The sequence below is a fragment of the Aquarana catesbeiana genome, linkage group LG03 (assembly GCF_042186555.1).
Source record: "Aquarana catesbeiana isolate 2022-GZ linkage group LG03, ASM4218655v1, whole genome shotgun sequence".
NCBI lineage: Eukaryota > Metazoa > Chordata > Amphibia > Anura > Ranidae > Aquarana > Aquarana catesbeiana.
This window is the reverse complement of record NC_133326.1, coordinates 131,531,549-131,556,996: the sequence shown is the minus strand read 5'-3', so window position 1 is coordinate 131,556,996 and position 25,448 is coordinate 131,531,549. Positions and strand designations below refer to the sequence as shown.

The window sequence follows — 25,448 nt, the reverse complement described above, 5'->3', positions numbered from 1 at the left end:
TTACATCCATCCATCCATCAGGATACATTACAGTCCATTTTTGATCCATCTAATCACAGGTCAAAAAATGACAGAAAACTGACAGAATGCTCATTTTAAAAGGGGTCTTAGTGTGAACATATCCATATGAGTAGCCAGTCTTGATCATTACAAAAAGAGAAAGAACACAAACAGGGATATTTTTCAACCGTCAAAAGGCAAAGCAATGCTAAACAGGAGTACTGAATTGCATCATGAGATTTATTACAAGGTTACAGCCTCAGTCATAAATTCCTCATTTGGCTGCTCTAAAGTTTACACTTGCGATTGCGATAAATCTGACCCTGACCACTTCTTAATTATGGGTCTATAGGCATGCACACAGGGTGTGCCAGATGTGCCTTGGCACACCCTAATCACCCCGTGCGGTGCCGGTTGTCCTTGCTTTCTGGAGCCCCTTGTCTCCTCCCTGCAGTGCTTCCAGCTTCCCTCTTCTCCCACCGGCTGCTGCAGAAGATGTTTCGGGATGGAGAACAGGGGAAGGGGCCAGTAAATATTTAATTTACCGACCCCTTCCTTTTCTGAATGAACACAGTGAGTGATCTGTACCGATCGCTCCTGTGTTCATTCTTATCTGAAGCATAGTAAACTATGTTTACTATGCTTCAGTTTGTGAATGAACAGGAAGCCACTTAGCACAGAGCACTTCCCATTTGTTCACTGTCCAGTGCAGCTGAGGCTGCAGAAAAAGGGACTGGGGAATCTCTGTCCTCACTCCCTTTCTCTGTCTCAAAAGTGAGACATCAGGGGTCTGTTTAGACCTTTGACATTTCATCAAAGACCCCCAACAGAGCTCACAAAAAAATGCTCTACTGACACCGTCTTCTACTCTGCTGATATAAATGTATGTGTGTTTGTGTTGTGGGGTGCACACCCTAATGCAATCAACTGTGCACACCAATGTATGGGTCGTTTTAGAGTGAAAATCGGTTCAAGGCTAGGTTCACATATATGCAGGTTGAGCAATGTATGCTAATTGCACGCATTCTCCAACCCACATGCAAAGCGTGCTGTTCTTTTGCAGATGCATAGGGGCGTGATGCCATTATTTCTTAATGTCACCCCCATGCATCGGAAATTGTGGTGCACGTTTTTAAAAAGGGTCAGGGACTTTTTCCCTGCATTTTCCGCAGATATAGCAGCCCATTCAAATGAAAGGGCTGCTGTGCACATGCAAACGCAGCATGCAGGGCCTGCACAGATTGTGAACCTAGCCTCATTGTCAGTAATAAATCTGTCTTTGAACTGTGCAAACTGTCGCAATTTGCCAGGATTATAGACACACAGGTCTGTAAACCAATTGCAGAGACTTTCCTTAGGGAGATACAGCCTGGATTTTCAACTTATCGTCATACTAAATTGCTTGTTAAATGTCCTCCAAAGAATTAGAAGTTTTCTGTAAATCATATGTATCTGTCCACTATAGTATGGTTTATGAATAAATATTTTTTTTCTTTCACTTTAGTAATACAACGTCTTTGTGTATGGTTTCTGACATCCTGAATATAAACTCACTATGACTGCTGAAGCTTATGTTGGAATCTGGAGGCCCCACAGACCCCGAGGGCCAATTGCAGCTCTTTACAGGAGCCCAGGACCTAAATATGCATTGCCAGGGAGCACAGGTAAATGGTAAAGCTTTACAGGCTTAGTCAGACCTTGTTAATTTTAAAATTTGTATCTGTCCTTTATATGCCCATTTTTTTGCAATTGATTGTACTGACTAGGACAGATAAAAATGAATCTTTAAACCCGTTGCAAACTTAATATATAAACTCTCAAGCCTACCTATCCCTAGACTTTTGAAGATGATCTCAAGGCACATATAAAAAAACATAAACAATAAGCCAGAGTTTCCTTTAATTACACAACGGTATACAGATAAAGCAGTTCACCTTAAAAGATGGTATATACAGTGCATCATACAGAATCACAAATATAAATATAGAAAAGCATCACTAAATTGCAATAATAAAACAACCATAAAAATTGAATTCAGGTATATGCAGTGCTGTGAAAAAGTATTGTTTTCCACATTTTGTCATGTTACAACCAACAACGTAAATGTATTTTATTGGGATTTTATGTGATAGACCAACACAAAGTGGCACATAATTGTGAAGTGGAAGGAAAATGATAAATGGTTTTCAAAACTTTTTACAAATAAATATCTGAAAAGTGTGGCGTGCATTTGTATTCAGCCTCTTTGAGTCAATACTTTGTAGAACCACCTTTGGCTGCAATTACAGCTGCAAGTCTTTTTGGGGATATCTCTACCAGCTTTGCACATCTAGAGAGTGACATTTTTGCCCATTCTTATTTGCATAATAGCTCAAGCTCTGTCAGATTGCATGGACAGCGTCTGTGAACAGCAATTTCAAGTCCTCCACAGATTCTCAATAGGATTCAGGTTTGGAGTTTGACTGGGCCATTTTAACACATGAATATACTTTGATCTAAACCATTCCATTGTAGCTCTGACTGTATGTTTAGGGTTGTTGTCCTGCTGGAAGGTGAACCTCCGCCCCAGTCTCAAGTCTTTTGCAGACTCCAATGCTGTGTACACACGACCGGACTTTCGACAGACTGAATCACGTCAGACTTTTCGACGGACTTTCGACGGACTTCCGTCGAATCGGACTTGTCAACACACAATCACACCAAAGTCCTACGGATTCTACCGTGATGACGTACGACCAGACTAGAATAAGGAAGTTCATCGCCAGTAGCCAATAGCTGCCCTAGCGTCGGTTTTCGTCCGTCGGACTAGCATACAGACGAACGGATTTTTCGACCGGACTTGAGTCCTTCGGAAAGATTTGAAACATGTTCTAAATCTAGTCCGTCACATTTTCGACAGAAAATGTCCGCTGCAGATCCGATGAAGCCCACACACGATCGAATTGTCCGACGGATTCTGGATCTGTGGCTGGGAGGATCCCCGGCCCCATGCAGCCTGGTGAGTGTTCTTCTTCTATGTTACCTTTTCTTTCTCCCTCTGCAGGCAAGGGGTCAGTGGTCAAGGTTCAGGAGGCACGAGATAGGGTTTCGGGGCAGGGGTCAGAGGTGCTTGCCTGGGATGTGTTAGCCAGCCTGAAGGAGCTGTTACGCAAACTCGAGGGGGGAGCGGTGCAAGAGGTGGCGACAGAGACATCGCGGGATCAGCCGAGGTTAACAGAGGAGTCGGCGCCTGGAGTTCCCCTCCCTGCCCCGGTACCAGGGGTGTCTGGGGCGGGGGTTACGAAAGAGAGAGACGTGTGACCACGGGTGTGGAGAAGGCAAAGGATGGTGAAAAAGACGCAGAAAACTTGAGATTGGCGGATTCACCGAACTGCAAGGTCAATGTGTGCTTCGAAGGTCCCCTAGGCCCCTACCTTAAGCCCGAGGTGAGGGATAAGATTTGGAAAGGGGAGTATGTGGACATTTTTTCCTTGCTTCCCCTTGAAAAGTTTAATCTGGACCGGGTGAAACCTGACGAAAGCAAGAAAGAGGACAAGGAGGTATTGGTGGTAACTGGTTGCAAGCTTTTGCGATTTTGGCCAGTGTGATCGGTGAAAAAGCGCCAGTCAATTGTTCGGCTCTTTTTTGCTACCTGGACACCATTGGCGATGCCAATAGGGTTTATGGTGGTGTGGCGTGGCTCCGTTATGACGAGCAATTCCGGAAGTTAACGACAGTACCTGCCGCTTCGGCGGTACCTGCCGTTTTAAACACGAATGTTCCAGGTGCGGCGGTGGCCATTCACTCGCCCGCTGTTTTAAATCAGGAAAAGGTCAGACAGGTGATACGTCCGGAAAGAGGGATAACTCAGGTGAGAGTGGAAAGGATTTTTCCTCTTCTAAGTAGGTACCCGGATCGACTCCTTGGGGCGGGGTTTACGGAGGGATTTCGTATCCTGTGCACTTTTACGGTTGTTCCGCCTTTGTCCAATAATTTACGTTTGGCGCTCCAGTACATGGAGGTGGTGTCGGAGAAGCTTTGTAAAGAAGTTTCCCTGGGTAGGATGAGCGGCCCTTTTTAAGCTCCTCCGTCTCCGGGCCTGGTAGTGTCCCCCCTAGGGGTTGTTCCCAAGAAAGAACCCGGCAAGTACCGCCTGATACATCATTTCTCCTACCCGAAAGGGGGGTCGTCAACGATGGTATTGACCCGCAAGCCTATACATCGTTCGATGCGGCTGTTTCCTGGGTTTGCGCAAATATGTCCGGGGTTCTTTGTTGGCCAAAATGGATGAGGAGACGGCTTTTCACAGGTTAACGGCGCGGCTAGCAGGCGCAAGGTTCAGTTACGAGAGTTGCAGTCCTTGTTAAGAAAGCTGAATTTTACCTCCAGGATCATTCCTATGGGCAGAATTTTCTGCTGTTGGCTGTCCTTGGCTACGGCAGGCGTTAGCACCCCACGGCATTACATTCGTTTGACTAAAGATTTGAGGGCTGATCTTAGGATTTGGGACTGCTTTTTGGAATCTTACAATGGTCAATCCCTGTGGATGACGGCTCCTGCCAGCAATGTGGATTTGGACCTGTTTACTGATGCAGCTGGGTCGTGGGTTATGGGGCATACTTTCAGGGAAAATGGAGTGCGGGACGGTGGCCTGAGGAATGGAGTTCTGCGGGTTGGTTAAAAAACCTGGTATTGTTGGAATTGTTTCCGATTGTGCTGGCGGTCGAAATTTGGGGGGATGCCTTCCGCAATAAAAAAAGTATGATTCCACTGTGACAATATGGGGGTGGTAACAACTATTAATAACATCTTGGCCTCTTCCCCGCCGGTGGTGCGCTTTCTGCATGAGTTCGACTCGAACATTGGCTGTTCGATCGTTCATCGAAATACGAACATTATGGGGCGTTTACGCCAAATTTGAGCGGTGCGTCATGCCCCATAATGCACTGCGACATCGCAGTGCATTGCTGTCTGATGATTGGCCACGCATGCACTATGACCCGCATGCTTTGGCCAATCACAGTGCTGTCCGCAAAGAGAGCCATAATTGGCCAAAGGCAGGGTGCCTTTGGTCAATTATGGCTCAGGTTGTTAAGTCCAACTGTTGTTAACTGCACGTCGGCCTTGTGTAGTGTGCTGCTGGCGTTGACCGAGAGAGAGTGTCATTTCATTTAGATTGAGCAGGCAAACGATTCAGTTAGCTGCAGTGTATTTAGTATATATACATCCAGGCTTGTATATATATATATATATATATATATATATATATATATATATATATATATATATATATATATATATATATATATATATCCACTGTATCCAGTTTAGCTAGATCTGACTGTATGTATATACACAGTGGGGACGGAAAGTATTCAGACCCCCTTAAATTTTTCACTCTTTGTTATATTGCAGCCATTTGCTAAAATCATTTAAAGAGGGAGTCCATCTGAAAAAAAATAATTAAAACCCAGCAGCTACAAATACTGCAGCTGCTGACTTTTAATAAACAGACACTTACCTGTCCAGGAGTCCAGCGATGTCGGCAGCCGAAGCCAAGCGATAGCTCAGCTCTCGGCTGCTGCCGCTGCCATTCTCGGTGAGGGAATAAGGAAGTGAAGCTTTGCGGCTTCACTTCCCGGTTCCCTACTGCGCACGTGCGAGTTGCGCTGTGCGACCTAAGTGGTCCCCGCTATTTCCTGGGACCTGTGTGTTTCCCTGGAGACAGCGGGGGGGTGCGGGAGGGGGCGTGTCTCCCGCGGGAGTCTATTCCTGGAGGTGGGTGCAAATACCTGTATTATACAGGTATCTGCACCCCCCTCCCCCCTGAAAGGTGGCAATTGTGGCATCGGAGGGGGGGGGGAATCAGACGAGCGGAAGTTCCACTTTTGGGTGGAACTCCGCTTTAAGTTAATTTTTTTTCATCATTAATGTACACACAGCACCCCATATTGACAGAAAAACACAGAATTGTTGACATTTTTGCAGATTTATTAAAAAAGAAAAACTGAAATATCACATGGTCCTAAGTATTCAGACCCTTTGCTGTGACACTCATATATTTTACTCAGGTGCTGTCTATTTCTTCTGATCATCCTTGAGATGGTTCATTTCCAGCTGTGTTTGATTATACTGATTGGACTTGATTAGGAAAGCCACACACCTGTCTATATAAGACCTTACAGCTCATAGTGCATGTCAGAGCAAATGAGAATCATGAGGTCAAAGGAACTGCCTGAAGAGCTCAGAGACAGAACATATATCCACTGCATTCTAGTCTAGCCAAGCCTATATCTGACTGCAGGCCATTTCTGGTGTACATTTTCAAATACACTTTCAGGCAGGGAGGCAGGCAGGCAGGCAGGCAGGTGATTCAGTGATCTGCAGTGCATAAAATATATATACAGTCTCCTACATATATATCCACTGCATTCTAGTCTAGCCAAGCCTATATCTGACTGCAGGCCATTCCGGGTGTACCTTTTCAAATATACCTTCAGGCAGGCAGGCAGGCAGGTTATTCAGTGTCAGTGATCTGCAGTGCATAAAATATATATACAATCTCCTACATATATATCCACTGCATTCTAGTCTAGCCAAGCCTATATCTGACTGCAGGCCATTCCTGGTGTACGTTTTCAAATATACTTTCAGGCAGGCAGGTGATTCAGTGATCTGCAGTGCATAAAATATATATACAGTCTCCTACATATATATATCCACTGCATTCTAATCTAGCCAAGCCTATATCTGCCTGCAGGCCATTCCTGGTGTACGTTTTCAAATACACTTTCAGGTAGGCAGGCAGGTGGTTCAGTGATCTGCAGTGCATTAAATATATATACAGTCTCCTACATATATTTATCCACTGCATTCCAGTCTAGCCAAGCCTATATCTGACTGCAGGCCATTCCTGGTGTACATTTTCAAATATACTTTCAGGCAGGCAGGCGATTCAGTGATCTGCAGTGCATAAAAAATATATACAGTCTCCTACATATATATCCACTGCATTCTAGTCTAGCCAAGCCTATATCTGACTGCAGGCCTGTCATGGACACACTACTTCCAGAACTGCAACAGGGCTCAGGCACATCCCCGCCAACAGGTCCCCAGTAATGAACAGGCATGCGCGCATGCGCCGATCATGGAGATCCTGCGCGCCCGCACAGTAACGCGGCTTTGGCGCCCAGTGGCCTTTAAGAGGGGCTTCCACCAATCAGCTCTTGCTGTTTGATCTGCAGCTTCACCTGTTTCCTGTTCCTGTAATCTGCATCTGATCACCTTCTGACCTGGCTCTCTGACTATGCTGCTTTCTCCAATCCTGAACCTTGGCTCTCCATTGACCCTGATCCTGTTTGCTTGCCTGCCTGATCTCCTGCTAGCCAGAACCAGCCTGAACTTGAACATTCCTCGCCTGCCAATTCTGTTGATCTGATCCGCTGTGTATGACCCGGCTTATCTGACCTTGCTCCTGCCTGCTGTGCACACCCATGTGCGTTTGCTGCTTCTTGGCGCACCTGCACCCAGCCGATTGCAGGATTGCTGTCTCCAATCCTGAACCTTGGCTCTCCATTAACCCTGATCCTGTTTGCTTGCCTGCCTGATCTCCTGCTAGCCAGAACCAGCCTGAACTTGACCATTCCTTGCCTGCCAATTCTGTTGATCTGATCCGCTGTGTATGACCCGGCTTGTCTGACCTTGCTCCTGCCTGCTGTGCACACCCATGTGTGTTTGCTGCTTCTTGGTGCACCTGCACCCAGCCGGCTTGGATCCAGCTCACTTGCATCCAGCTTACCTGCACCCTGCTGACCTGCATCCAGCTTACCTGCACCCTGCTCACCTGCATCCAGCTCACCTGCATCCAGCTGACCTGCATCCGGCTTACCTGCACCCGGCACTCCAGCCAGTTCCAGTGCCTCCCAGCGGACGTCATCTCTGTTTCCAGAGAATCCACCAGGCACTCATACCCCACTGTGCTCCTACGGTCACTGTCCTCAACTCCAGTGATCTGGGAACCAGGGCTGTATGAGAGGTCTCCCTCTGCACGTCAGGCTCACATACGAGGTACGTGTCAAGGCCATTCCTGGTGTAAGTTTTCAAATACACTTTCAGGCAGGCAGGCAGGTGATTCAGTGATCTGCAGTGCATTAAATATATATACAGTCTCCTACATATATATATCCACTGCATTCTAGTCTAGCCAAACCTATATCTGACTGCAGGCCATTCCTGGTGTACGTTTTCAAATATACTTTCAGGCAGGCAGGCAGGTGACTCAGTGATCTGCAGTGCATAAAATATATATACAGTCTCCTACATATATATATCCACTTCATTCTAGTCTAGCCAAGCCTATATCTGACTGCAGGCCATTCCTGGTGTCTATTTTCAAATACACTTTCAGGCAGGCAGGCAGGTGATTCAGTGATCTGCAGTGCATTAACTATATATACAGTCTCCTACATATATATATCCACTGCATTGTAGTCTAGCCAAGCCTATATCTGACTGCAGACCATTCCGGGTGTACTCTTTCTAGTAAACTTCAGGCGGTGTTTTGCTAATACAATTTTACAGCATGTCTGGAATGCCACCAAGGAAAGGCAGACACTCACAGGCCACAGGGCAAGCAGGCTCTGTGTCTACAGCCAACAGTGCTGGTCGTGGACACGGTGCATCCTCAGCACGTGGCCGTGGGGCACGCTTATCCTTTTTTTTAGCAGCTGGCCGTGTTGATCCACAACATGCAGAAAAGTTGGTAAAGTGGATAACTAAGCCGTCCTCATCCTCCTCATCCTCTGTCACCCAGGCTCAGAGTAGTTTGCCTGCCAATGCAGCTGCAAAAACAGCCTATTTCATCAGCTCAATGTCATCAGTCACTCCTTCCCTAGCCCCACCATCATGCATGGAGGAGTCCCACGAACTGTTCGACCACAGTGTCGGGAACATGCTGCAGGAGGATGCGCAGCATTTTGAGGAAGGCAGTAACGTGAGCCCAGAGAGAGGGGAGAGAGGGGGTGCCCAAGAAGGACAAGAACCTGGCAGTCATGTTCCCCCAGCTGCAGCATACTGCCAGGTTTGCTCCAGTGACGAGGAGGGAGGGGATGATGAGATCACTGACTCTACGTGAGTGGCTGATAGAAGGGAGGAGGAGGAGGCACATCTCCAACGAGGCAGGATGCCCTCCAGGGGCCAGCTTAAGAGCAGCCTCCTGACTGCATCACACTGCAGAGCTCTGCATGTGCAGGGCGCTGCTGACTCCCCATGTATTTTGAAAAGTTCTTTGGTGTATATGTCTGAAGCGTATTAAGCATGGCCAAAACAGCAGCCGCTTGGGCACCACATGCTTGACCAGACATATGTCGACCTCCCATGCAGGCCGTTGGCAACAGTACTTAAAAGACCCACACCAAAGAACAAGGCGGACCTCTCCTTGCTCCTCATCAGCTGGGATCTCCAATTCCACTATACCTTCAGTCCTCCCAGAAACCTGCACTGAGAGGAATGAAGGGGTGGAATTAGGTGTGCCAAGTACTTGTGCTTTCGCTACACCAACATCCGATTGTAGCAGGCAAATTTCCCTACCCCAGTTGCTAAACCGTCGAAAGAAATTTGGTCCCAGCCATCCACATGCTCAGCAGCTGAATGCTAGCTTGGTTAAATTGCTAGCACTCCAACTGCTGCCTTTTCAGCTGGTAGACTCTGCCCCCTTTAGTGAATTTGTGGAATGTGTGGTACCTCAGTGGCAGGTTCCCAAACGCCATTTCTTTTCACAGAAGGCCATTCCGGTTCTCTACCGGCATGTGGAAGGCAATGTCTTGGCCTCGTTGGACAGGGCGGTCAGCAGTAAGGTGCATACTACTGCTGACTCATGGCCCAGCAGGCATGGACAGGGACGTTACCTTTCTTTCACGGCGCACTGGGTAACTCTGCTGGCAGCGGGGAAGGATGCAGGATAGGGTGCAGTATTGTTGGAGCATGTTCCGCCACCACGCCTCCAAAATGCTAGTAGTGGTGATTCTGCCACACCTCTCTCCCCCACCCCCTCCTCTTCTTCTTCCTCTATGGCCTCTTCCTCTGCGGAACCAGTGGTGCTCCGTAGGCATTCAAGGGGCTATGCAAGCACTCAGGCAAAAAGATGCCATGCGGTGCTTGAGTTGGTCTGCTTAGGGGACAAGAGCCACACTGGGGCAGAGATTCTGTAGGCTCTACAGGGGCAGACTCAGAGGTGGTTGATGCCACGCCAGCTTCAGCCAGGAATGGTGGTTTGAGACAATAGCACCAACCTCCTCTCTGCCCTCTGACAGGGACACTTGACCCATGTTCCCTGTTTGGCTCACGTCATTAATTTTGGTGGTGCAGCGGTTCTTGTGCAGGTACACGGGCTTACAGGATCTCCTGAGGCAGGCCAGGAAAGTCTGTAGGCATTTCTGCTGGTCATATAATGCCAGTGCTCAGCTGGCTGACCTTCAAAAGGAATGCAACCTGCCCAAGAACCGCCTCATTTGTGACATGCCCACCAGGTGGAACTCAATGTTGGCAATGCTGTAGTGGCTGTACATGCAGCAAAGGGCCATCAATGAGTACCTGTGCGAGTATGGCACCAGGACAGGGTCAGGGGAGCTTGGCTTTTTTTCGCCACGGCAGTGGCTACTGATCAAGGATGCATGCACTGTCCTGTCACCATTTGAGGAGGCCACGAGGATGGTGAGCAGTGACAGTGCATGCATCAGTGATACTGTCCCTCTTGTCTTCCTGTTGGAGCACACGCTTCATGGAATAATGGACATAGCACTTGAGGCAGAACAGAGGGAGGGAGAGGAGGTCCCCTTTATCCAGACAGTATTCCTGCAGGCCCGCTGATCACACAGGAAGAGGAGGAGGAGGAGGAGGATTGTGTCAGCATGGTGGTGGAGCCTAGCACTCAGCATCAGCAGCAGTCTTCAAGGGATCGTTTTCAGTCCCCAGAAACCCATGGACTTGTACATGGCTGGGAGGAGGTGGCAGTGGATCATGTCATCCTTAGTGACACAGAGGACTCCGGATTGAATGCCTCAGCAAACCTTCGCTGCATGGCCTCCCTGATCCTGCAAAGCCTGCGAAAGAACCCTCGGATTCGTGGTATCAAGGAGAGGGATCATTACTGGCTGGCAACCCTTCTTGAGGGTTGCGGAACTTATCCAGCCCTCGCAGAGGGAGCAGAGGATGAAACATCTTCGGGAGGCCTTGCAGAAAGGTTTGTGCAATACGTTTCCAGAGCCTGGGATGTTACAATTTCCTGGTCCTCCTGGACAACATGTTGCTGAGGTTTCGGTCAGTCACAGAAGGAGCAGTGGAGAAGGTGGCCGTCTGACCGATGCGTTCAGACAATTCTTTAGTCCGCAGCCCCAAGGTCTGATTGCTTCCAGCAATCATCGCCAGCGTCTGATTTACATGGTGCAGGAATACCTAGGGGCAAGATCAGACTTGGAGACCTTTCCCACCGAAAATCCTTTGGGTTACTGGGTCTTGAGGATGGATCACTGGCCACAGCTTGCACAATATGCAATTGAGCTACTGGCCTGTCCTGCATCCAGCGTTGTTTCTGAACGCACATTCAGTGCTGCTGGAGGCTTTGTAACTGATCACAGAGTGCGCCTGTCCACATACTCAGTTGATTGGCTCACCTTCATAAAAATGAATCAGTCTTGGATCACCAGCTACCAAGCTCCTGATGCTGATGTAACCGATTAATTTTTCTATGAATGTGAGATGCCTTGAAGACTGCCTATGTTGAGTGACTATCCTGTTATGCTGAGTGACTATCCTATTCCTCCTCAATGTTCATGTTGATAGCTTCTAAGAACATTTTTGTTTCAGGGCACCACCACCAGTGCCTAAGGCCCAATTTTTCTGCCCCTGTTTAACAGGGGCATGTAATTACAACATTTGCTCTAATATTTCACAGCAGGGCTCGTTCCTGCGCTCAACAACAGAATCTGTGAGGGGTTACAGTGTTGTGGCACCACCACCCCTGCCTGAGACCCAATTTTTCTGTCCCTGTTTACCAAAACAGAGGGAGACAACAGGAAGTGAGTGGAAATCTACCCCTAGGAAGGGAAATGCTCTCCTGTAAGAGTTAATATGGAAAAAAGGTGTCTCCACTGATGCTTTATCACCAATCCTTGTTTCCCTAATAACCCCAAATTTTCAAAATCCAATTGTCATTGAGACAGAAAGTGAGGTGAAATCTTCTGAACAGGGGCACAGACAGCAAAACAAATGTTACAGGGGTGATAACCCTTCCCTATGTTATCCAAAAAGCTTAAAAATGATTTTTTTGGCTGGACCTGTTCCAAATTACAAACAGATTCAACTTAAGAACAAACCTACAGTCCCTGTCTTGTTTGGACCGCCTGTATATTGCTGTTCAGAGTATATGGGGCCTGGGGCCCCACGCCTTTTCTTTTTTAATTTGGGTGTGGGGTTCCCCTTAATATCCATGCAAGACCCAAAGGGCCTGGTAATGGGCTGGGGGGGGGGGTACCCCATGCCATTAAATGACTTTTATTCCTTTAGAAATGTCATTTTGTGCAGGGACTGTTCTAAACACGGGAAAGACGCGCCACTTTACAGGCATACTATAGTCACCCCCCAGGTACGATATTTAAAGGAATATTTCACTTTTATTTTGTCACTTTAGGCATTATTAAAATCACTGCTCCCGAAAAAATGTCCGTTTTTAAAACTTTTTTTTGCATTGATACATGTCCCCTGGGGCAGGCCCAAACACTTTTTAGGACAATAACTTGCATATTAGCCTTTAAAATTTGCTCTTTTGATTTTTCACGTTCGGGTCCCATAAACTTTAACAGTGTTCGAATGTTTGTGCGAACTTTCAGTCCGTTCGCATGTTCTGCCGCGAACCAAACTGGGGGGGTGTTCGGCTCATCCCTATTGCTATGCTTGCAATTGAATGCTTTCATCTATGAAGTGCACATTCCTGGGATGTGTAACAAGCTAGCAGATGCTTTGTCTCGTTTTCAGTGGGACGAGTTTCGAGTGTTGGCATCGGCAGCAGAGCAACATGGGACGCCTTGTCCCCAAGGGCTGTGGAAGATCGCATTGGAGTGGTGGCTGGATTGATTCGGGATTCCCTGAGTGTCACGACGTGGGAAGCATACTCCAGGGCATTGAGGGAATGGAGTGCAATGCTGTTGGAGATAGGAGGGTTAGAGTCTGGGGTGGAAGTTTCTTCCTTGGTTCTACACTTCGTGGTGCGTCATTTTGTTATGGGGGTGTCAGCGTCATCTGTGGACCGTAAATTGGTGGGCCTAGCTTTCTGGTTCAAGTTACAGGGTGTGGGGGATTTTACCAAATCTTTTGTGGTCAAACAGGCTATGAAGGGGTATTGCAGGGGTTGCAGTACCAGGGATGCGTGGCGTCCGGTGTCCATTTCCATATTGCGGGCCGTCTTAGAACGGCTACAGTCGGTTTGTTCTTTAGAGTATGAACGGACCTTATTTCAGGCGGCCTTTTTTGGATTGGCGAACTGGTCAGCCCCTCTAAACGGACAGCGTATTATGGGAAGATGTAGTATTTACCAATGCTTCGGCATGTATTAGAATACGGCGTTTGAAAAATAGATCAGGGTGGCAGGGGGTTCAGGTGGAATTGTTCCGGGGCAATATTCCAGGTCTTTGCCTGGTTTGGTGCGTCCTCAATTAAGGGGCCCCCTGTTGGTGCATGCAGATGGTTCCTGGTTATCCAGGTTTCAATTTGTAGCGGTCTTTTGCAAATGTTTGTCGGAAGCGGGTCTCGATCCGTTGGAGTATTCATCTCATTCTTTACGCATTCGATAACAATGCAGTCAAGCAAATAGGCATGTGGGAATCCAAAAGATTCCGTCTATACATCAGGCCTCACTTATTGTAGGCTCTAAGTGGCCGTTATGATTTCTCTTCTTCCTGTCTTTGTTACCCCCCTTTTTTATGTTGTACGTCAGTTAGTTTGTCATATTGGTGGATAGTACTGTGGTTTTCTGATTCTTTACAGGTCAGCATTGCATTGTTTGGATCCTGGGGCATTCATACGCCTTTTGGGGTGCCAGAAGGGCGGAGGTCAGGCCTGAGGCTAGGTGTTAGGTACCTGGTAGTAGAGCCTGACTTGTAGGAGAAGACCTCTCATACAACGCTGGTGCAGGAGCCACTGGAGTGGGGACAGTGGTCTCGTGAGCACAGTGGGGTAGGAGTGCCTGGTGAAGATGCAGAGATCACTGGAGCTGGAGCTGAAGGTGCAACAGCACAGAAGCAAACGGCAAGCACAAGCAAGGTCAGACAGTCCAGATCAGCAGGTAAACAAGACAGGTAATAACGGCAGAAGCAGAGACGGTAGGCAGGCAGAGGGCTTTTCATGTGTGGCAGGGCACGCAGGTGTAAGGCTTTACACCTCCATCGCTGTGGCATTCTGGGGTCCTTGACGGCAGTCTAAATCTGGTTATTGGGTAAACAGTGGGGAACCATCTGAGGTATGGTATCCTCGAGTGGGAACGGTTCACTGCGTAGTGACCGGGTATTGTTAAGAACCCTGGGTGATTGAGGTCAGTTGGGTGTAGGCCCTGAGTCAGTAGGTTGAGACTGGGGTGGCAACTCAGCTAGCTGGTGCCTCAGACACAAAATATGTTAGGAGTATATGGTACAGTCAAGGATCTAAAAAATCAATGTATATGGAGTAGGTCAAAATTATTATGTTAATTATTATGTTATTTAAATAAAGCTGTTTTGTTATTAAAGGGTCGATTTTGGCCATTTAACCAAACCCTATGTGTTGTGTGGTTCCTATTTAAATAAGGGGGTGTAATTGTTTATAATCTGGGAGTATTTGGTCAGTTGGACAGTTAGCTCTTAGCTACCCTAGTCAAGAAAGAACCGTAGCTGAACAGGCACGAAATCAGTGGAGGGGATACACGATAGGATGGTAAGGGTATCCAGTCAACACAGGGTTAATGTAAAATACTGTCTGTTTAAGCAGTATTATCTATTGGCTGTGGAGAAAAGGAGATGGGCGGAGCCCAGACGGTATTAGCTGCTGGAAGGTGGTGGGGCTTTAGCAGTTGCAGAGCAGGAATCAAGGAACGAACATCCCTCCCTCTCGCTCCTTTTTGTTTTTTTCTGGTGATATTTGTGTTGTGGCTAGATGGGGAACCATCTGAGGTATGGTATCCTTGAGTGGGAACGGTTCACTGCATAGTGACCGGGTATTGTTAAGAACCCTGGGTGATTGAGGTCAGTTGGGTGTAGGCCCTGAGTCAGTAGGTTGCGACTGGAGTGGCAACTCAGCTAGCTGGTGCCTCAGACACAAAATATGTTAGGGGTATATGGTACCTTCAAGGATCTCAAAAATCAATGTACATGGAGTAGGGCAGAATTATTATGTTAATTATTTAAATAAAGCTGTTTTGTTAATAAAGTGTCATGTTATGTGTTATGTGGTTCTTGTTTAAATAAGGGGGTGTAATTGTTTATAATCTGGGAGCATTTAGTCAGTTGGACGATTAGCTCTTAGCTACCCTAGTCAAGTCATATCTTGCTTTTCCCATTAAGGGTAACATTTAAGATGGTAACTCCGCTGGTCCAGGCTGGTCAATCCTCAGATGTATAAGATATGCTGGCAACAGTCCAGAGGTCTCTGCTCAGTGCATTTCAGTAGTGGGCCATAATTAAGGTCCATCGACAAAAAGCAGCTCTGAAGCAAACAAACTGTCAACGCTGGTCCAAATGCAGTTAGGTTTCTATATAAAGTCTACTGACATCACGACTCCACCCACCGAGCTCCAGCCAACAGACCCACCCACAGAATCTGCAGTTTTTCGGGTCTCATAACAGACAGAGGTGAGACATTTGACAGGTAAAGATACATGCAGGAGGCATGTATATCCTTATAGATAACCCCTATGGCAGTAGTTTAGAAAGGATGACATTGGGTTTACATCCACTTTAAGAACAAAATGTAATATTATATACTGTAATTTTAGCATAGTATGCTATATTTTATGTATAAAATATGTGATTGCAAGTAGAACTTGTGGCCATAGCATTGTGCTTTTAAAAAGAAATGATGTTACCCATGATTTTGTAGCCCTAAAATGGCTTTCAGTTACAGAATGGATCTCTTTTTGCAGGTTACGACAAGCATGATCCTAGTAAATACAGAGCACCTTCACATAGCTTTGGTATTCATCATTTCAATGTTGTCGATAACTGCTCCCCAGGACCACAGTATCTAGTGCCAGCTAATATCACCATGAGGGGCAAAGATGGCACACCAGCATATTCACTCTATGGAAGACCCAAGGATCTAAAAACTTTCAGAATTCCAGGACCAGGTGATATTATTATAAGAAGTTCTGTACATGAAAATCAATTTGCAATATAGAGCTTTTATAAATTTCCAAATTAACCCTTGTGTGCGTCTTTTAACAGGTAGTTATGCTCCTGAGCATGCTGAAAAATATGCTTATCGGTCAGCACCAAAATATTCAATAGGGGCAAGAACAAAGACATTTAGCAATGACCAAACACCAGGTAAGTGCTAAATGTATGACATTTAATGTGTCATTTAAAATGTCAGATAAATGTCCTTAAACTTGCTTCTCAACCCTGTCCCCAAGTACCCCCAACAGGTCATGTTTGCATGTTTTCCTTTATCTTGCACAGGTGCTTTACATCAGAGTCAATGGCTTGGTATTTTGGACAGCTATTTTATCTAAGAGAAATTCCCAAAACATGCCTGTTGGGGGCACTTGAGGACAGGGTTGAGAAACACTGCTTTAAATGTCAACTAGCAAAGGTTTGCCTGTAGAGAGATCAGGAGTAACAAAATATCTGAAACATTTAGGCTACTTTCACACTGGGCGGGCGTCAGAGGTAAAGCGCCGCTTTACCGTCGTTTTAGTGGCGCTATTCAGCCGATAGTGGGGTGGTTTTGTCCCCCTCTGCAGCGGTGCTTTGTTGGCGCTGCCCCATTGTTTTCAATGGGCAGGGGCGCTTTAGGAGCAGTGTATACACCGCTCCTACAGCGCTGCAAGGATGCGGCTTGCAGGACTTTTTCTACTGTCCTGCAAGCACACTGCTCCAGGTTTTCACACTGGAGACAGGAGAGGCTCTTTACAGGCGCTATTTTTAGCGATGTAGCGCCTGTAAAGCACCTCAGTGTGAAAGTAACTTTAATAACGAAAACCATTGCTAAGGTAACTATGAGAAAAACAGAATTTGAACAAGGAGATGAATGGCCATTCAAAAAAACACCTGTCCCAGGGTAACAATAGGACATGCACTCTCAAAGTATGACAAAGTCTTACCTTAACTATTCACTAAAATAGGAGTGTTTTTTGGTAGATTACAAATCTAAATCCAAATTGTCTTTACTTTCTGTCCCAAAGACAACACTCACCGGGACAGAAAGTTGGATCGAATCCCCTTCCTGGGATACATGCAGCAACAAAAACACGATAAAAGTTTTAACTGTTACCCACTCTACTTTTAGCTGGAGGTCTACATTAAAGCATGTAACTGCACACCTCCTAACAGTCCCAGATTCCAGAAGACTGTCCCAATGTTTCAACAAAATCCTGGTATCCCACGGTGCTGGGCTCTGTACTGGAGCCCAGTGCCAAAACTCCGCCAACATACATTGCAGTGCTGTGCAAGATCGTCCTCTCCGGCCCCCCATCTTGCTTTCAGCCAACAGCAATGAAGTCCCTATCGTGAAGGGGGGCATGGCTGACATGTATACATTGAGAAAGCGAGAGGGAAGTAATGGAAATGAGCGCAGGCAAGTAGCCGCAAGATTGCAGCAGGAACTTTGCTGGAACACTAGCCAGTGTCAATCCATCAAGAAAGCACTTACTCAGAGCATCCTCCAACAAGTAAATACCAACAGGTCAGCTTTAACCCAGTGCGTACAGAGTAAAAGTGTGTGCACAGAGGATGGGGGGGGGGGGGGATGGGTATTGGGGGGTGCAGTGTGTACAGAGAGGGGGGCAGTGTGTGTAGGGGAAAAGGGGGGGGGGGGAGTCTGTACAGTTAGTGAATTTATTTTGAGCTATTTCCTAGGTTGTGTTTATTTGTTTCTAATCAGGCTCTTATTGAGCCCTACAAAAAAATATTCAGCGTAATGTAAGCACACCCACTTTTTTGCCACAGTGCATTAAGCTTGCTGCAGGTCTATATTACCCTAATTTGTCCCTGATTCTCATGTTTTAAAGTTAGGAGGTATGTAACTGACAGATGGGAACAGTCAAAATGTATTATTTTTCAAATTCAGCAATAGAAAAACAGCTACTTTAAGCTGAACTCCAGGTATGACGTTGCAGCGCAACCCCTCAAGGAGCCGCAGTTAAACTGGGATCCCCCACCCTACACAGCCAGGCACACCAAATTTTCACAGGCACTTCAGAGACAGAGAAAAGTCAGTGACTTTGTTTTTGTTATTTATTGAGGGTAATAACTTGGATAGGGATGGGAGGTTATGGGATGCCAACTTGACTTTTGGCAGAACTTCAGGGACACTTTTCCTATATACAGCTCCACTTCTTCTTCCAGCACACACTTGCTTGTAGAACCCAACTGGATCACTGTGTGAATATCTGACAATGACTCAGTCAGATTAAAGGCAGTGGCCCATTATAGGCAGGAACCCGAGGCCCCTTGGATGTGTAGCAAAAGAATTACAGTGTCCTGCTTGTACTCTTCCTCCTGTGGCCACTGATCCCAGCACCACCTCTTCAGGCACTGCCAACCCACCTGGCTGCAACTACCCCTTTACTAACCCTCCAGGCTAACTTTTCCACCACAGTCCTCCAGACTGACACTCACCAGCCCACCCGGCTGACTCTCAGGAGATCTCCCAGTAGTGCTGACCTGCTCCTGCTGTCCTCTCTCCTTGCTCCCATGCCTCCAGGTAGGGTTTCCTCCGTGTGTTATGGCAGGATCCTTCCAGCACCCAAGCCCCGGCCCAAGGTCACCCCCCCAGACTAGGGGGCACCCCAGAGGGCCACGATAGCCTCCTCAGCACTTCATCTCTATCTCAACTGCCCCTGCTGGCATGACCCATGCCTATTTATGAGGCGTCCTGCCCCCTGGCAGCCCTTACTGTGGATTGGCTGAGGCCCTCATAACTATGCCTAGCAGTTCCTCCTACCCACTATGTCCAAAACATTCTCCAATGTCCCAGAAAACAGGGGAAGGCACCAGAAAGGCTGCTAGGATGAGTTAGCCAGCCCTGAGTCACTGAACTCTGGCCCAGATTCCCAGCTCAAGCCTGCCCCTGAGACAAACTAAATTTACCTACACTCTACTAACTTATAGAACACACTAGAGGGTGCTAAATTGTTAATTGCATAGCTTGGAGCAATGTAAGTATGCATATTTCATACCTGCTGGACTACAGCGACCACTGCTAGCTTACAGGTTTTGTGCCAAGTGTCTGCTCCATAGCACTAGGTTCACAGGGGTCACTTGCTTAGCACCGCCGCCATTCACAGAATGCGTTGAATTTTTTCAATAAATACAATATGTTCTCTGATTGGACAAGGTGGAGAGACGGATTGGTGGTGTCACAATTTCTACTTTGTGGAGATTGTGGTCAGTATGCAGTGGGGCAGCTGTGGTAAGTTTGCAGTGGGACAGCTACTTGGTACAGGAACTGGAAGATAGAGGCAATCCCTGTAGTAGCGCCAAATGATACAGTGATTGTCAACTTCCACAGCAATCCATCAGGTATGAAATTTGCCTACTTACATTACTCCAAGCTGGACCAATGTAAATATACAACTAAGGTCATACCTGGAGTTCAGCTTTAATTTGCCTACTGACTGTCAGTCTTCGGGGAACGTTTTTACATTTAACACAGTCAGAACAGTCTCCACATGATGCAGCAATTGTGTTCTTGGCACATGTTCACGTTTTATTTTTTTAAAATACAAAACAGATGTTCTTCGGTGCTTATAGCCTAGCACAATGGCATAAGGACTGGTATACCTAAGACAAGTTGGCATTGCACATGCAGTCCAAGCCATGCTGATACCAGTCTACATGCCTTCAGCACTGGGTTCATAATAGGAAAAGTCCCCAGTATGGTATATACCAACCAAAGCAATGATGTCTAGTTCTGAGTAGCAGTGGGCTCTTCTGGGGTTACGTGCAATCTACCTGCCCTGCATAAATTGTTTTTAGGTACTTTGGGATGCTAACCCACCAACCAGTGCATGTCGGTATAAAATATTTAAAATAAAAATGCAAAAAAAAATAACTTGCAGGTCATCCATTAACATCTCAATTAGTCCTGCATAGATTCCCTTTAACATCACTGATGCTAACACAAATTCGTATACCACAAAATTTAGAACACCTTAAACCAGTTCACCAAATAGGGGGCAGCAACCTGCTTGTGAGGTGCAATACCATGGAAACAGATGTGTATTTCTTCACCAAGTATAAAAAGTTTGGGGTTTAGTTCATCACCAAATACAGCAATTCTAATCCTTTGTCTGGTGAGTTTGACAGGGCCCCTGAAATCAGAAAGACGCCACACTCAGGGTCCCACAGTCAAAAGCATGTACCCCTTCAGATCTATCTCTCTGCTTAGAACTACTTGCCTTTTAATAAGTCACCAGACACAAAACTTAGAATTAAGTGGGCAGTGTGGTGGTCAGGGAACCTACCCACTCTTTCCTTGGCCAAACTCCAGAACCCAGGCCAAGGTTATCTTCCTCTGAAGCCCTTTTTATCAGACCAGAAGCCCCAGCCCAGGCCACAAGTACCTGCCATCTCAGACCTTACCCTGTGTTTTCTGGGGCTGTTTGTCAGTAAGGTTTTACCTTATGTATTATAGGTCCAACAACATATACACTTCCATCTATGCTTGGGCCAAAAATTATTAACAAATCATCAGCACCAAACTTCTCTATGACTGGACGAAGCAAGATAGGAAGCTTTCACGAAGATCTTCAGAAAGTAAGCGGTCAAATAGTTTCTGTCTGTAGTAATACCTACATTTTTATTGCCTTCTATATAGTATAAATATCTATGTAATTTCTCCAATCTCAGACACCAGGACCTGGAACCTACCGTGTTGTTGAGCCATCAACATATAAATATAAACCTCCACAGTACAGTATGACCGCCAGAAACTCCCTGCCTGGAGACACCACACAAAAACCAGGTCCAGGAGCCTATAGTCCAGAAAAGGTAAGATTTTTAATGATATTGAGCTTAACCAATATTCTGCAGTGAAATCATATTCTTGTATTAGCTGCACATTTTAGGGAAAAAAATGCAAATTTAAGTGTGTTCTTAGTATGAGTAATGCTGTGAAAGTGTAAATAGAAATGTAATGCGTTTTAGTGAAGGAGAACCTATGGTGTATATTAAATGCTGTAGCTCAGTGCCTTGCTCTGTTCTGTTTAAACTTTTGCTGCCAGAGCCATTTCTGTGTTTTTTGCACGCTTAAAAAAAAAAATCATTTTAGGCCTACAACTTCGTTAAAATCCCCAAATTATATATATATACACATACTTTAAGCAGAGACCCTGGATAATATAGAATAAAATGGTGGTAGCTCCACACAATATTAGCAAAATGGTGTATCAAACTCAAATTTTCTGTAAAAAATACACTAAAGTTAATTTTAAGGCACACAAACGTAATATATTACCTATGTTTTTTTAAACATTAGGTTTCACTGAGTAAATAGCTACCAAACATGTCAAGCATTAAAACTGTGTGTGTTCATGAAACATGGAAGAACTTACTTTGGTGCCCAAAATTTTCCATAGGCAAAGATTTAAAAGGCTCCTAGGTGTCAACAGTTTAGTGTTAACTGTGAATACTGGCAGCCCTATCATTATTTCTCTTGCTCCAGCATGTGTGTGTGTAGATGTGCACAGGCTCAAAATGTTTGTGTGTGTGTGTATGTGTGTGTGTGTGTGTGTGGGGGGTGTTAATGCTTAGTTGTAACTTATTTTTTTACTTACATATTTTTATTTTTAACTTTTTATTTTTATTACATAGTCCCTTACAAAAAGTAGGGGACAACAAAAGTCCCCTAAGTAATAACTTTTTGTTTTGGCAAGTTATCTTTAATAAGACATCAGGGGTTTAATGTCTCACCTGCCTTCCACTAAAGTTAATGGAGCGCACAATGAAACATGGCGGGAGGGGGCAATACCAGGGGTCTGTGGAAGCGATTGGGCAGCTGTACCATCAGGGTTTCTAGCAATGGATGTTTTGTCTGTATATTTTATATTCCACTAAAAATATACCAAAGGTGACAACAGTGTGCAAGAGAGTGAAACAAAACTTTAGCAGTGTACTGCAGATGCAAACTGAAGGTGTTATCATATCCAGCATCACACATACAGTATGAGCTTGTTGCTGGATTGTAACAGTAGATGGTAAGTGTTCTTCACATTTTGTCCTTCTCCTCAGGTGTTCTTGTCTCGACCTCAAGCCCCTCGGTTCTCCTTTGGAATCAGACACTCAGAGTATGTTGCTCCATTGATTGTGGATGTAGAAGACTAAACAGCAAAGTCTACGAGTATGGACCTACTGTCAGAGGAAGAACAGAATAAAAAAGCAAAGCTATGTTTTGCTATTAAGAATTAAAATTGTACAACTAGAATACTGATTCGTTTTGGTAAAACAATTTTTTTTTTTTTTTTTAATTGTAAAGCGGATCTCCACCCCAGAGGAGAAGCTCTGCTTGTTTGCTTCCTCCTCTCTCCTCCCCAAAACCAGGTACCCACTCCCGGGTAAGATCACCGCAATTGTGTGGCGATCTACAAAATTTCCGACCCCTCCTCCTCCCCTGCTGTCGTCTGGGAGACACATTCAAAAAGCGCAGCATGACTCACTTCAATTCCTGTTTTCCTTAGGGCACTTTCACACTGGCAGCGCCTGGGCATCGGCGGTAGAGCGCTGCTATTTTTAGTGTCACTTTAGCGTCGCTTTTGCGGCTCTTTTTGGCCGCTAGCGGGGCGCTTTTAACCCCCACTAATGGCCGAAAAAGGGTTAAAAGGAGGAGAGGTGTATATGGCTGGAACTTTGCTTTACCTACCTGTGTGTCAAGTGGAATCCCAGAACCAGTTGTGCCAAACTAATGTTCAGTTCTAACTGAAAATGCGGTTAAGAATAAATATATATATATATATATATATATATATATATATATATATATATATAAAATGGTTAAAGTGTTACTAAAACCGCAACAGTAAAATCTGTCTATATATGAAGTAAAGCTTGCTGGTTATACTCACTGTGGAACCTAAGGGGTTAATCCTCTGCATTGTATAAAAAAGCTGTTTGATTCTGTCTCCTCTAAACCTCCCCTCCTTCCACCGACTCTTCCAGGAGTCTTTCAGGATAACACCTGAGAGTGTGGCTCCTCCCCTTGCCAATAGGAAACACCTCTTCCACTAAACTTTAATAGGAGGCTCCTTCCCACATATTGTCAGTAGTAGTAGAGAACCTCCGGTCCCGAGCTGGAACACTTAATCGAGATATGCTTAGTCGCAGTATATAAAAAAACACAATAGGGCGGGATGCTGCTGTCCTGAAAGACTCCTGGAAATCAAGTTACTGGTAAGTCTAACTTGAATTTTCCTTTAACATCTTTCAGGACAACACCTGAGAGGATAAAAGAGACTTACCCCCTAGGGAGGGACCACAGCCTGCAGAACCTTTCTGCCAAAAGCCTGATCCCCTGCTGATAGAAGATCCAGTCTGTAATGACGGACAATCGTTAAGTAACGATGAATGTGAGAAAAGTCCTGGACAGCCGCACTCAAAATGATAATCGCCTTTATTGATAAAACAACAAAAGTACATGCTACAGCAAGAAGTACAGTAATTCCGACGCGTTTCACACTATAGTTAGTGCTTAATCATGCATGATTAAGCACTAACTATAGTGTGAAACGCATCAGATTCCTGTACTTCTTGCTGTGGCATGTACTTTTGTTGTTTTTATCAATAAAGGCAATAAAGGCGATTGCCGGTACCTGAGGCATCCAGTTTGGAGGAGAGGTTCCTGATTGACCTCCTTAGAGCGGTGATTTTTCTTTCTCACAAACGTTAAGTACCTGGACCACGTAGCCGCCTTACAAATTTGATCTGGGTGACACCAGCTTTTTCTGCCCATGTAGCGGCCTGAGCTCTTGTTGAATGAGCTCTAATTCCCAGCGGGGGAGATAAACCCATCTGAGAATAGGCTACAGAAATAGCTGATTTAAGCCATCTAGCAATTGACTTTTTTGATGCTTGGTGGTCTTTTTTGTTCCTAGCAAAAAGAACAAATAACGAGTCTGAGGATCTAAAGCCTTTTCGTTACTTCCAAGTAATGCAATAGGGTATGTCTCACGTCTAAGTTGTGAAACTGCTCCTCCTTTTTTCCTAAAGGGTTTGAGCAAAAGGTTGGCAGGATGATCTCCCGTGACCTGTTCTGAAATGTTGCCACTTTTGGCAAAGACCCTGGATTTACCTTAAGTACAATCCTATCTGCATAAATGGACAAAAAGGTTCCTTTACTGATAGGGCATGCAATTCACCAATCCTTCTTGCCAATGTAATTGCAACTAGAAAAATTGTTTTGAAAGTCAAATTCTTTAGAGAGACTGTCTGTAGTGGTTCAAACGGTTCTTTTGCGAGGGCTTACAGACCCATGAGAGATCACATTTGGGAAAGTGCTTAACCGGAGCTGGTCCGGATCTGGTAAGTGCCCTAAAAAAATCTTGTGATCAAAGTTTCTGAAGAAATTGATCTCTCCAAATAAACTCCTAATGCAGCCACTTGGACTTTAAGAGTGCTGACTGCAAGACCCTTGTCTGCACTCTTTTGTAAAAACTCCAATATTGAGACTATGGGGTTGATTTACTAAAGGCAAATTCACTTTGCACTGCAAGTGCACTTGGAAGTGCAGTCACTTTAGATCTGAGGGGAAGATCTGAAATGAGGGGAAGCTCTGCTAATTTTATCATCCAATCATGTACAAGCAAAAATGCTATTTATTTTCCTTGCATGTCCCCCTCAGATCTACAGTAACTGCACTTCCAAGTGCACTTGTAGTGCAAAGTGGATTTGCCTTTAGTAAACAAACCCCTATGTCTTTCACAACCCTATCTAAATGCCTGTTGCTAGGGGGTCCCTCGTAGTCTGCCTCAGACTAGGCAGACTACGAGGGACCCCCTAGCAACAGGCATTTAGAGGGAGCGAGTCTCCCTCCTGACGCTGCAGCAGTGGAAACATCTCTCAGTGGGTGGCGCCTATGAGCAAGACCAGAACATCGGTACCTATTTGTCCCCGCAGAGGGCTATATCTGCAGGCTCGTATGACCTCGCTATATAGGAGGTCCAACAAGTTCGGTAAGAGTACATCTATAACTACTTTCTCAGAAATATTGGTAGCTTGGAAGTGTCCCTTCATCTTTCA

General features: G+C 45.6%; 2 protein-coding genes across 2 annotated transcripts in view; one reads left to right on the top strand and one right to left on the bottom strand.

Moving 5' to 3' along the window:
• The first annotated feature begins 1,537 nt into the window (after positions 1-1,537).
• Positions 1,538-22,541, top strand: LOC141131691 (ciliary microtubule associated protein 1A-like). Its single transcript, XM_073619248.1, has 6 exons — positions 1,538-1,664; positions 16,142-16,345; positions 16,443-16,544; positions 20,854-20,975; positions 21,069-21,209; positions 22,449-22,541. The coding sequence occupies exons 1-6, from the start codon at positions 1,556-1,558 to the stop codon at positions 22,539-22,541; spliced, it is 771 nt and encodes a 256-aa protein (XP_073475349.1). The 5' UTR covers positions 1,538-1,555.
• The window catches only part of NME6 (NME/NM23 nucleoside diphosphate kinase 6), a 67,799-nt gene continuing 63,568 nt past the window's right edge, over positions 21,218-25,448 (bottom strand). Inside the window, exon 7 of the mRNA XM_073619247.1 lies at positions 21,218-22,568. Coding sequence (XP_073475348.1) covers positions 22,552-22,568 — 17 coding nt within the window. The 3' untranslated portion in view covers positions 21,218-22,551. The remainder of the gene's footprint in view (positions 22,569-25,448) is intronic.

Bases quoted from the DNA above. Each gene is read 5' to 3' on its own strand.
- LOC141131691 (XM_073619248.1), top strand. From the start codon at position 1,556: ATGACTGCTGAAGCTTATGTTGGAATCTGGAGGCCCCACAGACCCCGA. The intron at 16,545-20,853 runs GTAAGTGCTAAA...TATGTATTATAG, and splicing joins TAGCAATGACCAAACACCAG to GTCCAACAACATATACACTT. The intron at 20,976-21,068 runs GTAAGCGGTCAA...CTCCAATCTCAG, and splicing joins TTCACGAAGATCTTCAGAAA to ACACCAGGACCTGGAACCTA.